The following is a 15,448-nucleotide window of genomic DNA, read 5'->3' as shown; positions in this document are numbered from 1 at the left end:
AAAAAACAAAAATAATGGCATCCTGTCCCATCATTTCATGGAAAATAAATGGGGAAACAATGGATACAGTGACAGACTTTATTTTGGGGGGCTCCAAAATCACTGCAGATGGTGATTGCAGCCATTAAATTAAGACGTTTGCTCCTTGGAAGAAAAGCTGTGACCAACCTAGACAGCATATTAAAAAACAGGGACATTACTTTGCCAACAAAGGTCTGTCTAGTCAAAGCCATGGACTTCCCAGTAGTCATGTACAGATGTAAGAGTTGGACCATAAAGAAGGCTGAGTGCCGAAGAATTGATGCTTTTGAACTGTGGTGTTGGAGAATACTCTTTAAGAGTCTCTTGAACTACACCAAGATCAAACCAGTCAATCCTGAAGGAAGTCAACTCTGAACATTCATTGGAAGGACTGATGCTGAAGCTCCAGTACTTTGACCACCTGATGCGAAGAGCTAACTCATTAGAAAAAACCCCGATGCTGGGAAAGATTGAAGGCAGGGGGAGAAGGAGACGACAGAGAATGAAATAGTTGAATTGCGTAACCGACCCAATGGACGTCAGTTTGAGCAAGCTTCAGGAGATGGTGAAGGACAGGGAACTCTGGCGTGCTGCAGTCCATGGGATCACAAAGAGTCCGACACGACTGAGCACCTGAACAACTCCCATTGTATAATCATTTAGGATATTGTCTTCATAGCTGAAACATGCTCTTATGGGAGAAAGTGAAAGTAGAGTTCAGGGAAATTTAACACATAGTCACTCGTGTGCTATTGGACAGCTCTTGGTCACATAAGGCCACACCTAGCTGTAAGGAAAGTTTTGCCATATGCGGAGAAGGTGATGGCACCCCACTCCAGTACTCTTGCCTGGAAAATCCCATGGATGGAGGAGCCTGGTAGGCTGCAGTCCATGGGGTCGCTAAGAGTCGGACACGACTGAGCAACTGCACTTTCACTTTTCACTTTCACGCATTGGAGAAGGAAATGGCAACCCACTCCAGTGTTCTTGCCTGGAGAATCCCAGGGACGGAGGAGCCTGATGAGCTGCCGTCTATGGGTTCGCACAGAGTCGGACACGACTGAAGCTACTTAGCAGTAGCAGCTAAAACTAAGGGTGGTGGGTTGGGAGGATGAGATAACGCATACCCCACTAGTAGAGTGTAAAAGTGAAAGTTGCTCAGTCATGTCTGACTCTTTGCAACCCTATGGACTTTACAGTCCATGGAGTTCTCCAGGCCAGAATACTGGAGTGAATAGCTTTTCCCTTCTCCAGGGGATCTTCCCAACCCAGGGATCAAGCCCAGGTTCCCCACATTGCAGGCAGATTCTTTACCAGCTAAGCCACAAGGGAAGCCCATTAGAGTGTGAAGATAGTTTGAAAAGAGTAGTTGGGAAACGCTTCTGAGATCACAGTAGAGATCTGAAATAAACGAGGGAATACCTGGGAGAAGAGTTTTTTGGGAAAAAGAAATACCAAGGAGATTTTCCATTCAAATGGGATTGACTGCCTTCTATTTTTATCTTTCTCCCTCTGTAACTTTGTTCAAGAACTAACTATATGAAAGTGTCTGGCTCATAAATGGTCGAGTATTTCTTTGTTTATACTGTTGCCTCAAATACTCTTTTGAGTCTATTCATTTTTATTCAAACTGTGTCTTTGAAATATATAAAAATATATTCAAACTATACTTTCTCGTTCATGAAATCTCTGCAGATCATCTTTCTTGCCTCTCTAGTCTATGTAACTGTTCTATGTCAATTACTACCTTTTATGTAAATAACTTTCTATATTAAAGTGGAATTCTTAGAGTCAGGGAACTCAAACTGGGGCTCTGTAATAACCTAGAGGGATGAGAATGGGCAGGAGGTGGGATGGAGATTCAAGAGGGAAGAGACATATATGCATCCATGGTTAATTCATGTTGATGCATGACAGAAATCAAACCAATATTCTAAACCAGCCATTAATCAATTAAAAATAAATATGTATTTTTTAATGTGAAATCACAGACTAGCTTTCTTGAGGCATATATATACAGTATTAAAGTAGATTATCAAACATTTATTCAAGGAAAATAATTATTGGTGTACTTTCACTTCACTCAGGTGTACTCAGGAATGAAGTGTCAGTATGAAGTAACGTGTCATTTGAAATATGAAATATGTAAATTTCTTTTACAAGTAAATCAGTAAACTGGGTGTATTTTCTTTTTCATTACAGGTAAACACGGCAGCAACTGTGGCTGACTTAAACTCTTTAGTGAATGACTATTATAAGTACCTAGAGCTTATTGGATGTCTAAGACTTATAACATCAATAAGTGATAAATATATGTTGGCAAAAGACATACTTGTTTATCATGTAATTAAAAGAGTCCAAGCACCTTTTGAGAGGTAAGTTGTTCACGTGCAAAAGATTCTCTCAAATTATGTGTTTAAAGTGGTTAGTTGTCTTGTAATGGGAGATTTATCTGATAAAATTTAAGTGCTGTTTTAAAATAATGCTTTAAAGCTAACCTCTTAAGGATTAATACTGCTCTTACCATTCTATGCAGAATTGCTTTAGTGTATCCTGCTTAGGTAGGATAAGTAATTATATCTCAATTATAATTTTTCTAAATCAAAATTATTTTATATCCTCACACTGTTATTTTTTTTATAGCGGGAAATCTAAAATATATATGAAAGTAGACAGAGTGGTACACCATGTAATCACCATTCAGATCTAACAGTTATCAACCAACCTCTTGCCAGTCTCATGTATCTAACCTTCCTTTGTTATTGATTCTGGTTTTGTTTTAAAGGAGTTTTTTAAATTTCAGTATCATTAATCTGTATATTTAATGTTTTAAGAATTGTTGCTATTCTTTGCAAATTTCAGATTGTCTCATCTTTAATCAGTATAAACCTAGTTGTGTTGTCTCTGTTGAGGTGTTTTGATGTTGACCCTTGATGGTCTTCCTGCTATGTGGGAAGTTTCACTTCCTGCTATGTGGGAAGTATCAGTTTCACTGAAACAAGGTGTTTCAGGCTCCTTTTGTACATTCTGGCCTAAAGATCTTTGTTCTTTGAATGGGAAATGGTATTTCAAATTCACAATCTGGATGCTTAGGGATGCTTGTTTTTGTCAGTTTGGTCCTTGTTTCTAGGCCTGATCAGTGGGCTGAAAGAAGAAATATAAGGGTTTTTTGTTTTTATTTTGATTTTTTTAATATAAAATACATCATGAGTAAATACTAATACTTCAGATTCACCACTGCAAGATTTTTAACTTTTTCTTTGTCCCATGTTGATAATCTTAGTTCTCAAAGACACTGGTGAATTAGAGTATGAAATAACTGATTTATTCCACATTTCATAAATAATCATCACAGAATAATAATACCGACGTCATCATTCAGTTCAGTTGAGTTCAGTCGCTCAGTCGTGTCCGACTCTTTGCAAGTCATTAGTAACATATATTATTGAAATCAGGTTAGGGTTGTTTTTTGTTTTGGTCTAAGACTTTGAATTCAAATTACTGTGTTTAAAGTCATTTGACATATTTATTTATTCTCTTTGTTGTTATACTACTAACTGTGTGCATTTTATTTTCATTTTATTTTTTCTTTCTACTGATTTTTATTAATTTTATTTTAAAATTATGTAAAGTATTTGCATGATTCCAAAGTCAAATCTGTAATGAAAGTACATTGAAAGATCTCAGCTCTTATACAAAATATATTCAGATAAGTTTAACTTTGATTCTAATCACATCTACCTTCCATCCTCATATGAAGTAATTATTTTAATGGCTTTTATTATTTAGGCTTCCATTATTGTTTTTAAATGATAGCAGATAAATACATGAATATGTGTATGTATCCTCATTTCTTTCATTAAATAAATAGTAACATACATTCCACCCTGTCTCCTGTTCATTTTTTACTTGACCGTTTATAGTCCTCATACTTTATTTAGAGCCCTTTGGAACATCAGCACTCTTCCAGATTCAACTATGACATCAAAAGCGTAAACACTTTCAAAGGATATAATTTCTAATATATTTTAATACTGTAATTTAAAATAACACGGTTACATAATTCTTTAAAATGCATCCAAGTATCTTCTGAGTATAAGACTCTTACATCTCAAAATTTTCTTAGTTAGAAATACTATTCATAATTATAATTAATACAATAATCAAAATATACATTTTGATAGTTATTTTAAAATTTATTTGAAAGATATCTCTTAATGACATAGAAGTACCAAGTATTCATTTACTAACATGTACCTACAGATGGGTTTTTTTCCTCACTGCTAAATCAGAATTCATAGCTGTTTGTTTGTTTGTTTGAGTATTTTGCTTCTTTTTATAGGGATGAGTAGTCTAGATGTCAGGAAGAGCTTTACTATCTATATAAGTGGTGTTTAAATTAAAACCTGATTTATAAATAGGAATTAGGCAGATCTAGATAAAGAGGGCAAAATAAAAAAAAAAAAAAACTGAACACTGATCCTTCCTTTTATGTAAAAGATAAATCATATACCAAAAAAAATATTTTAAATCTATCCAAGCTCATAAGAAAAGTGTCCTGTAGATGTCAAAAATAACAAGGAAATCAGAAGCTATAGTACCCTAGATGTCATAAGAAATCAGAACCCTCAAACTTGGGTTTGGCATTCTGGATGGACCCCAATCTGATGCAGAGACATTAACAAAGTAATTGGTCATAGTAATTGATTCATAGTACTTATAGAGTGCCAGACAAAAGCAAATACATAATAGTGTTTAGGGAAATTGCTACAGCCCAAGCCTAATGGGATTGCTAAAGTCACATCGCTAAAGAATAGGAGTTCCCAATAAAAGACAAAACACATAACCATTCAAAACAAGTATTGGAAATAGCATATCAAGGATTTAAATAACAGGACAAACTGAATGAGACCAGAAAAAGTATTATATCACAGGACTGAAAAAAGGTCAGTTTTCATTCCAATCCCAAAGAAACGCAATGCCAAAGAATGCTCAAACTACCACACAGTTGCACTCATCTCACACTCTAGTAAAGTAATGCTTAAGATTCTCCAAGCCAGGCTTCAGCAATACGTGAACCGTGAATCCAGATGTTCAAGCTGGTTTTAGAAAAGGCAGAGGAACCAGAGATCAAATTGCCGACATCCGCTGGATCATCGAAAAAGCAAGAGAGTTCTAGAAAAACATCTACCTCTGCTTTATTGACTATGCCAAAGCCTTTTACTGTGTGGATCATAATAAACTGTGGAAGATTCTTCAAGAGATGGGAATACCAGACCACCTGACCTGCCTCTTGAGAAACGTGTATGCAGGTCAGGAAGCAACAGTTAGAACTGGACGTGAAACAACAGACTGGTTCCAAATAGCAAAAGGAGTACATCAAGGCTGTATATTGTCACCCTGCTTATTTAACTTATATACACAGTACATCATGAGAAATACTGGGCTGGAGGAAGCACAAGCTAGAATCAAGATTGCCGGGAGAAATATCAATAACCTCACATATGCAGATGACACCACCCTTATGGCAGAAAGCAAAGAAGAACTAAAGAGCCTCTTGATGAAAGTGAAAGAGGAGAGTGAAAAAGTTGGCTTAAAGCTCAACATTCAGAAAACTAAGATCATGGCATCCGATCCGATCACTTCATGGCAGATAAATGGGGAAACAGTGGAAACAGTGGCTGACTTTATTTTTCTGGGCTCCAAAATCACTGCAGATGGTGATTGCAGCCATGAAATTAAAAGACTCTCACTCCTTGGAAGGAAAGTTATGACCAACCTAGACAGCATATTGAAAAGCAGAGACATTACTTTGCCAACAAAGGTCTGTCTAGTCAAGGCTATGGTTTTTCCAGTGGTCATGTGTGGATGTGAGAGTTGGACGGTGAAGAAAGCTGAGCGTCGCAGAATTGATGCTTTTGAACTGTGGTGTTGGAGAAGACTCTTAAGAGTCCCTTGGACTGCAAGGAGATCCAACCAGTCCATCCTAAAGATCAGTCCTGGGTATTCTTTGGAAGGACTGATGTTGAATCTGAAACTTCAATCTTTGGCCACCTGATGCGAAGAGCTAACTCATTTGAAAAGACCCTGATGCTAGGAAAGATTGAGGGTAGGAGGAGAAGGGGATGACAGAGGATGAGATGGATGGATGGCGTCATCGACTCGATGGACATGGGTTTGGGTTGACTCTGGGAGTTGGTGATGGAGAGGAAGGCCTGGCGTGCTGCGATCATGGGTTCGCAAAGAGTCAGACACAACTGAGCGACTGAACTGAACTGAAAAGAAAAACAGACTCAAAACATTAAACGTGAAATGAATCAGATAATGCTTCTAAGTTGAAAAATGATCTAAAACATCCAGTTCTAGATAATGTGAAATAGACACTCTTCTGTTCTTTCTCATAAGTACAGTTAAAATATTGAGGGCAGGAGGAGAAGGGGGCGACAGAAGATGAGATGTTTGGATAGCATCACTGACTCATTGGACATTAGTTTAAGCAAACTCAGGGAGATAGTGAAGGACAGGGATGCCTGGTGTGCTGCAATCTGTAGTATTTCTAAGAATCAGATATGACTTAGTGACTGAACAACAACAGAGGTTAAAAACCCTGAACGCTATTTATAAAACAAACTTAAGATTTTTTAAAGATACAGAGATGAATGCCAACCAGCTAAGGATCTCTGCAAGGACACAGCAGAGAGAAGAAATCTATAGACACTTTTATCTGAAGGAAAATTAAAAGTATTTGTCACCAATGATCTACCCTAAAAGAATGTCTATGGGAATTTTTTTTAACAGAAAATTATTAAAGATTGGATCTTGGACATCAGGAAGAAAGAACAGTGAAAAGAATGAAAGCATGGTTCCTTCTCTTGTGTTTGCTAAATTATGTTTGATGGTTCAGGTAAAAATTATAACATTTTCTAATGTGGTCCACAGTGTATATAAAATAAATATTTAGGAAATTATAAACAGCAAAAGGCAAAGGGACATGAGGGAAGTAATGTTTCCATACTTACTGGCATCAGTAAATTATTACATTTTTATAAAAAATCTATAAAAATAGATACACTCAAAAGCTATAGATTAAAATGGAGTGCAAAAACATATTCAAGTAACCCACAAGGAAAAGGAAACAAACAAAAATGATGGTACAAGTGAAAAGTTGCTGACTGTTAAATACTAGGCCATTTAACACCAAACTGGTGATCTGGAAGAAAAAATAGGATTTTCTCATTAAAGATAAAAGAGAATTGAAACATGGAGGCAGGGCAATATTACAGAAAATGCTGCTTAAGAAGTTCCACAGTTCACAGGGCTTAACATGCTGAAGTGCAGTGTACTTTGTGATGAAACTGAGCAGAAGCTGGCAAAGTTTTCTGAGCAAAAAGACATTGTAAAAAGGAGTGTCAATTGTACTGGAAACCTTTTTTTCAGTGAAATCAACACTGAAAAGAGATAACCCAAGATAATAAGTTCACAGAGCTAGTTACATTATTATTCAAGAGAAAGAAGGAAATAAACACATTTTGAGACATGTTTATTTCTTTCCTAAAGAGATTAATAAAATATGTACTTAAGGAAGAAATTGAACCCAGAAAGAAAAAGTAAGATACAAGCAACAGCAGTAAGCAAAAAAAAAAAAAAAAACTGAAAAAACCTGAATAAAGACAAGCATTAGCCATTAAAAAGGAAAAAAACAACAAAAGCTAAATTTTGGTAAGAAATAGTTAAAATGGTGAGAGGTCTTAAGAGGGAGGGGATATATGTACACATGTGGCTGCTTCATTGTACAGCAGAAACTAACACAACATTGTAAAACAATTCTATTCCAATTAAAAAAATTAAAAAATGAAAAAAAAAAAAAAGAAATACTAGTAAAAAGTTGACCTCTGAGAAGAGAAGGGTCATTGTATTTATTGTTTTAAGGAACTTGTATTCTTGAGGTAGTAGTGGAGAAGCATTAATTACCTTTATATTGTTAAACCAACTATGTATCTTTAAAGGGAAAATTCTAAAATAATAGGAACAGAGTATGTGACTTCCAGACCAGGTTGATGGGGGTGGGGGTAGCAATAAAACATATTTAATCATAGAGTGAGCAGAAAAAGGGATGAAAACAAGCAAGGAAAAACAATGTTCAAAGGTGTCATAAGTTAGAAGAAGAACCTAAATATATAGGAGATTATAATACGTGTAAATAAGTTAGACTCTTGTATTAAAAGACAGAGGATCCTAAATTGCCTTCTAAATAGATGGCTTCAAAGCAAAGAAAAATTCTAATTACTTTTTCATAAAGCCTTGTCCTTAAATGACCCTGATAGTGTTAGAAAGAACAAATTCTCTTGAATTCAGCAGTCTTGAATCTATTTGTACCTAGCAACATAGCCTCAAAATTAACTAACAATTCTGAGAAGGGTTTATAAAAGGAAGCAAGGCAGGTTGAGTATCAAAAAATAAATGTTGCTTTAGTGCATTCCACTAACAGATTAAAGGAGAAAAAACAATCATCATATAATTATAGATGCAAAAAAAGCAGTTGATACATTTGTATGTAATTATAAACTGACAATTTGAAGTATCCTTATACAGATTATCTAGTAAAAATTCAGTGAACATTATCCTAAATAGTGTGACAAGCATTCCTCTTAAGGCCATGACAAGCCTAGGATATATATAATTACCTCCTTCATTTCTGCAATATGCTGGAAGACCTAGTAGAGCTACAGGACTAAAGCAATAAATGAATATTATTAAAGATGCAAAGAATTAAAATTATCATTGATAGTCTACCTGATGTTCCAACTAAAATCTTAGAACTTCTATAGAGTGTAGCAAGGTTAGTGTATACAAGAGGTAAGGATTCTGACAGGGAGATGTGCAGGTGACAAGGAATGGTAAAGAAATTGGTTGATATTAGAGTAAATATTAACTGTACAAAAAGTTAATGTTTCATTTGGGGGATTTATGATACAAGGTGAAATAAAATGTTTAAGTAACATAGAAAGAGAGCTACTGGAGTTGCAAATGTTCCACGGTCTTTGTGTTGTTCAGCAAGCAGGTAAATACTTGATTTGCTTTCGATTTCAAATATGCCAATTAAAAATTTGAGAAATTTTGAAATTCAGTACAGTTTCCCAAAAGTGCTAGAACTAGTTTCCTAATGTAGTAATCACTATCATTATATAACAATTAGAAAAAAATTACTCTCCAAGCAAATTTCTGAAAAATAATTATACATTATGGTGCCATTTATGGAAAGTTTTAAAACAAAGCATTACTAGTTATTTTTTAGGGATACATATATATTGAAACTAAAATGAAATTTAGGCTATAGTAAAAATTCAGAATAGTTAAATAGCAGTTTCAAGTAGTTTTCTTTGTAGAAGGAGAAAAGGGAAGATTGTGAATGGACAGATTTAGTTGAGTGAACAGAATATTTTTCTTAATAATCTGAGCAAACAAACACAAAATGTCGATATCTTTTAAATTCAAGTGACAGTTCATGGTTTTCTACTATTTCCTGGCTTTTGTATAAGCTTCATGTATTTAATTCTAATTAAAAAGTAAAATTTTAAATGTTAAGTTGGGCTGAAATTTGCTTCAAAGGTTAAGTGTAAGGTAAAAGTTAAAAGCAAGAAAGGCGGGCAAGGATTGTATTGTGGAGAACCTTAAAAGTCATGTTAAGGAATTTTTACTTCATAGACATTGTGTACATTATGAGTTTCCTGTGGCTATTGTAAAAAATTCTCACAAACTGATGGCTTTAAACAACAGAAATTTATTCTCCCATAGTTTTGGAGGCTAGAAGTCCTAGTCCTCATGTTGACAGGACTTCATTCTTTCTGGGAATTTTTGAAGAGAATTCAGTCTTGGCTTCTTTTAACTTCTGGTGGTTTGTGGTTGCATAGCTCTGATCTCTGTGTTACATGGCCTTTTCCTCTCTTTGTTTCTTTTATAAAGACAATTATCATTGGACTTAGGATAAGCCCAGATAATCTAGGAAAATGATCTCAGGATCCTTAACGTAATTACACCTGCCTGGACTCTTTTTCCAAGTAAAATCACATTCACAGGTTCTGGGGACTAGGATGTGGATATCTTTTTTGGAGTTCACACGGAAAATCAACTTAGAGACTTAAACACTTGGTAGAAACAGTTCCTCTGCAGGTGGTTTGCAATAAGGTGGTAACTGATATATGGAGAAATGAACAGACAAAAAGCATTTCACAAAAGGACATTCACAGAACTTGATAGTTAGGCGTGGAACAAGGAAGAGTTAAGAATGAATTTCAGATTTATCTATACTAATAGTAATGGAGACATTAATTGTCATTTATGGTTCTGATTTTGGTAGTCAGATAATTAGCTTTCTTTTGAACTTAATAAGTTTGGGTACTTGGAATATATGGTACCCAGCAGTCTGTTGGATGTATATTCTGGGCTGGAAATAATAGATTTTATAGTAATGCACATAAACCTGCTTAAACAAAATCATGGGATATGGTAAGAAGAAAAAGAAATTTGCCTTGTTACAGAAACGTGGGGAACAAACAGTAACATTTAAGGGAAAGCAAAGATAGAAGAAGCTTTGTAAGAGACTCAGATGGTCTGGCCAGAGAAATAAGGGGAAACCAGGAGACTGGTGCCATACATCATTCATGAACTTAGGGCAGTTACTCTGAGATTTAGAAAGGAATGGAGGGAAGGTGAATATGAAATTAAGAGGGGGAGGCAGTGAATGTAGATAAGTCTTTCACATAGGTCATCTCAAAGGAAAATAGGATTTTTTTTTTTTTCCTTCATTCAAAAATAGGAAAGATAAGCATTTGAGAAAGAGCTGTGCTGTTGAGGAACAGCTTATACAGTGGAAGATGAATCCATGTAGCAGGGTACCTGAGGAGGTGGCTAGGGACATCAGAGACACAGTAAAGGCTTGGTCAGTCTGATATGCAAAAATGGTATCTCCATTCTTTGCTTATTAGTGAGGATGTACATTTTTAAAAATTCATTTGTTACTTCTATTTTCTTAATAATGCATTCATATTTTGTGTATTTGGATTGTTCTTCTAGAAAACTGATTTGTATTTTTAGTACAACTAGAGAAATTAGTGTTTTATCATGTATATTAAAAATATTTTGTTTGCTTTCCCTTTCTTTTTAGCAATACATAAGTTGAATTTTTGTGTAGCTAAAATTTAGTTTCTTTGCAATCTTTCATTTTATACTAACTTGCTTTGAAGTATGGAGAAGGCAATGGCAACCCACTCCAGTATTCTTGCCTGGAGAATCCCAGGGACGGGGGAGCCTGGTGGGCTGCCATCCATGGGGTCGCACAGAGTCAGACATGACTGAAGCGACTTAGCAGCAGCAGCAGCTTTGAAATATAAAATTTTAGATGTCTTTTTTCTCTTAATGGAAAATTATTAGTTCAATTTTAAAACTATTCTATAAATACTGTAGGAATGTAATATATTCATTTTATATTAATACATTGGCTTGTTATTAATTTGAAATTATCAGGTAGTATGTATGTCCGTATTTTTTTTCTCACATGTAATTATGTAATTGTAAATGAGCTAGAAATATGTGTTCCAAACATATGTGTATGAATGTTGGCTCATTATTTTTCTTCTCTTAAGTTTTAAACAGGGTCTGAAAACTCTTGGTGTTTTGGAGAAAATTCAGACTCACCCAGAAGCATTTTTTCACATCTTCTGTCATAAACCTGAGACTCTTTCTGCAAAAATACTTAGTGATCTTTTTACAGTACACACATTGTCTGATGTACAGACTTTGGGGTTTTGGAATAGTTACTTACAGGCTGTTGAGGGTATGTAGATGTTTTATTTTCATTTAACTTAAAAATTTTGTTTTGGGATATTTATTTCATTGGGTTTTGCTTTTTATAGTAAGACTTTCATCTGATAACTGCAATACTTATTTACAAAACTTGTTTAAAACCAAGTTATATGACAGTTGAAAGTGATAAGGAAAGATTATAAAGTTTATTTTTCACTTGTTTCTTTCTCGATAATTTGCGATGACAGTCATTCTTCTTAGAAAACTTTAAATATATGGGTGATTGCCACAGCATAGGGGAGTCATCTGCTTCAAAGCTAGTCATCTACTTCATCTTTTTAAATTTTTAAGTCAAATTGAATTATTCCAAAAATGAATTGGTCAGAATATGATAATGATATTTATTGGTGAGCATTAGCAGTGTAAATTCATTCTGTTTAATATGTTGGAAAAAAAGCTTAACTTTTAGTTGAAAATTTTTTAGCTAGCTTGTTGGGATGTTTTATACCATCTAATTTTTCATCTTTGCTTTTTTGAAATAGTTTATCAAATAACAATGATCTAGAAGTGGTTTAAAATTGTTTATATATATCCCCAAAAGATTGCATTTTAAAACCTGCTGAACCTCTTGGACTGTATAATTTTATTTTAAGGAAGTCATTCAAATATACAATGAGTAGGTCAACCAAATGATTTTATGAGTCCTACTTTGAGATTCAAATAAACTTGTATTTAATATACCGTTTTCCTATTACTATACTTGACTTAGTACTTTAGTTTGCCTCTTATGCATCTACTGTTAATGTGGGAGTCTGCCTTTCAACATGTCTAGTTGGGGAAGAGTCTATGATGGTAGTAATATATAACATGGATTTATTTATATTTTCTTTTTCTCTCTTTCTGGTATTCTTTTCAGATGGTAAATCTACAGTAACAATGGAAGACATTCTTATTTTTGCTACCGGTTGCAAGTCCATTCCACCTGCTGGATTTAAACCCACTCCATCAATTGAGTGCCTTCATATGGATTTTCCTGTTGGAAACAAGTGTAATAACTGTTTAGCTCTTCCTATCACCAGTACATATAAAGAATTTCAAGAAAGTATGGACTTTGCCATAAAAAACACTCTAAGATTAGAAAAAGAAGAAAATTCTCATTTCATTTGACATTACCTGTTTTGAACAAAGGGATGCTTCTTTAAAAGCTGCTGTTGATACTTTTTGTTTCAGAAATCTTTCCATCATCACTTTTGAGCAAACTTGGCCCAGTAAAATTTATAATATGAACATAAAGCATTGTTTTGGCCATCCAAGCTAAAAAGGATTTTTTGTTAAGGTGTACCAGTGAAAGTATTTTTCTATTTTAATATACTTGCTTTGTAAACCTCAATATAAATACTTTTAGAATGGCTGTACAGACTTTCTTCAAGTATAGTATATGCTGTATATAAGCAGAAAACTTGTGCTCACTTTATGTAAATTAGGATTAGCTATAGGATGCCACAGTGATTTTTCTGGTTTAATTATGCAATTTTCAAATTATTACTTACTTTAAAGCATTAAGTAGGAAAGCTAAATGAGCATTTTTTTTATATATAAATCAAAAGCATATATTTTGGAGTATGTGTTATATGTATCTTTTTCTAGGCTGGCACGAAATTAGTTATTAAAAAATGTTTTCAGATCATTGAGTTATATTAAAATAGATCCACACTGCTGTTAGATTATGCCTTAAGAGATGTATTATATAAAAAAGCAGAATTGCACAAATACTCAAGAATCTATGGACATTCCATAGTCTTAAAACACTTCTGAGGTGAGTTAAAATATAGTTGAAAATCTCTTAAGTGTCTTCTTTAAAGCCTTGGCTTTAATCATAAGATTTTTTTTTTCTTTGTGGTATTAAACCACAGTGTATATGATCCGCAGTTTAAGTTATCTGAATAGAATGTGGATTGCCTTTTGGTAGGTTTGGCTATTTAACAGTTATTTATTATCAGTATGGTTGTTTGATAGGTAAGCTGGAACCATTACATTATACAGTTATTTTCTTTACTTTTGAAAGATACCTGTTTATATAAACAGTGTAGAAATATGTAAAGAACTACAAAGAATGAAAAGCCCACTCTAATCTCACCATGCAGAATTGGCTGTCCCTGTATATCCTTTTATTAATATAAACTCTTATATTCCCTTTCTTTTTTAACTTTATTAATTCTTCTAGAAGTCAAAGAATACCTAGAAATAAAAAGAGATTATGTAATAACAATTTGAAGATACATAATCTGACAGTTTTATCACCATATCTGTACTCTTGCAAAAGAAGAAATTGGAAAAATCTAATGTCCCTAATCTGTTATCTAATATAAATGGGTTTTTCACTACAATAAATCGTATGAGAGATAAATTGCTTGTTTTTAAGCACATTTTTTTCTAGCTATGCAAAGCGCAGGTATCAGCCATCATATTCTCATCCTTTGTGAGAAACATCTGTAAATTACTGATATTTTTAAAGACAAATGACAGGATTAGTGTGATACTGGTAATATAAAACATAGTCCTAGTATAATTTGTTACATTTACTAAAAGTGAAACTTTAACTTGAAGGTTTTAAAACATTAAACAAGGCATTTTTTTGTCTTGTGTTGAATTCTGTTACATCATCAAAAGTAATTAAAGGATCAGTTATGCAAAAAGAAGTTTAAACTCACCATACAGGTTTTATTCCAAATGTGTTGATAAATTGGACATTTTATTTGTTAACCTACCTAGTTTTTATAAAATTTTAAAAGCCGTTAATACAAACCAGAAAACCTAATTCAAGCTATTTTCTGGTTATTTGTAGTTTGAATTCATTTAATTACAGTCATAATTAAAGCTGTTAAACGCTCACATGCTTTTGAGGTGGGGGCTGCTGATAGGGAGGCAGTGTGCTTCTGTTGGCTACGATTAAAAACAGTATTTCAGTTCTTCTTATGTGTAGATATGGCCTTAGGGATAAGGTGTTTAAATAATAATTTGGGATATTCATGTTTTAAAGGGAGGTACAAATATTCATATTGCAAAATATTTTCTGGTTTTAAGGATGTTCATCAGTATGGTTTTAGATTAATCTTTGAAGATATGTCAGAGAAACCTGTAGGTTATTTATTTTCTGCAGTGCTCCTGTGTCAAATGGTTGGTATTGTTTTTTTTTCTATTGTTATAGCCAATACAGAGTTTTTACTGACTTTGATTTTTTAAAAAGAATTATGCTATAAACCTTTATAAATGTGAATATGTATTTCAGTTGTCTAAATGCCATATATTTTCAAGCTTGTTCTCTGTTATTCTCAATATAAAGAAAAACCATAAATTCGCCTCTTACGTAACTGTTGTTAATGGTCTCAGTTTAGTTTTCTATTCATTTTTTTTTTAAACAATTTAAAATTTTTTGGTGTGGGAACTTCGTCTGAAGGCATTTGATACAGTTCTCTACTATTCTTGTACATAGTCATTTTACTATTATTTTAGTATTTAGGGTAAAGATGCCTTAAAATATCTCATCAGAAATTAGCTCCCTTCTTTATACTTTGTAATATTTAATTTCCATATTATAAATTAGACATTATTTGTTTGGGTCAAG

The 15,448-nt window shown here is 33.7% G+C and overlaps 1 protein-coding gene across 28 annotated transcripts in view; it reads left to right on the top strand.

Moving 5' to 3' along the window:
* Nucleotides 1–15,194, top strand: part of G2E3 (G2/M-phase specific E3 ubiquitin protein ligase) — a 261,284-nt gene extending 246,090 nt beyond the window's left edge. For 27 of the 28 annotated variants that reach the window (XM_081548078.1, XM_081548080.1, XM_081548095.1 and 24 more), the window contains 3 exons: nucleotides 2,224–2,396; nucleotides 11,664–11,854; nucleotides 12,740–15,194. In XM_081548078.1, the coding sequence (XP_081404204.1) occupies nucleotides 2,224–2,396; nucleotides 11,664–11,854; nucleotides 12,740–12,990 (615 nt within the window). In that variant the 3' untranslated portion in view covers nucleotides 12,991–15,194. The remainder of the gene's footprint in view (nucleotides 1–2,223; nucleotides 2,397–11,663; nucleotides 11,855–12,739) is intronic. The other variant, XM_081548106.1, reaches the window with a different exon arrangement.
* Nucleotides 15,195–15,448: the final 254 nt, after the last annotated feature.

This window comes from Giraffa tippelskirchi, chromosome 12 (genome assembly GCF_054371585.1).
Source record: "Giraffa tippelskirchi isolate mGirTip1 chromosome 12, T2T-mGirTip1v1.2.pri, whole genome shotgun sequence".
Classification (NCBI taxonomy): Eukaryota; Metazoa; Chordata; class Mammalia; order Artiodactyla; family Giraffidae; genus Giraffa; species Giraffa tippelskirchi.
Note: the sequence above shows the minus strand (reverse complement) of the source record. Positions and strands in the feature narration are given on the sequence as shown.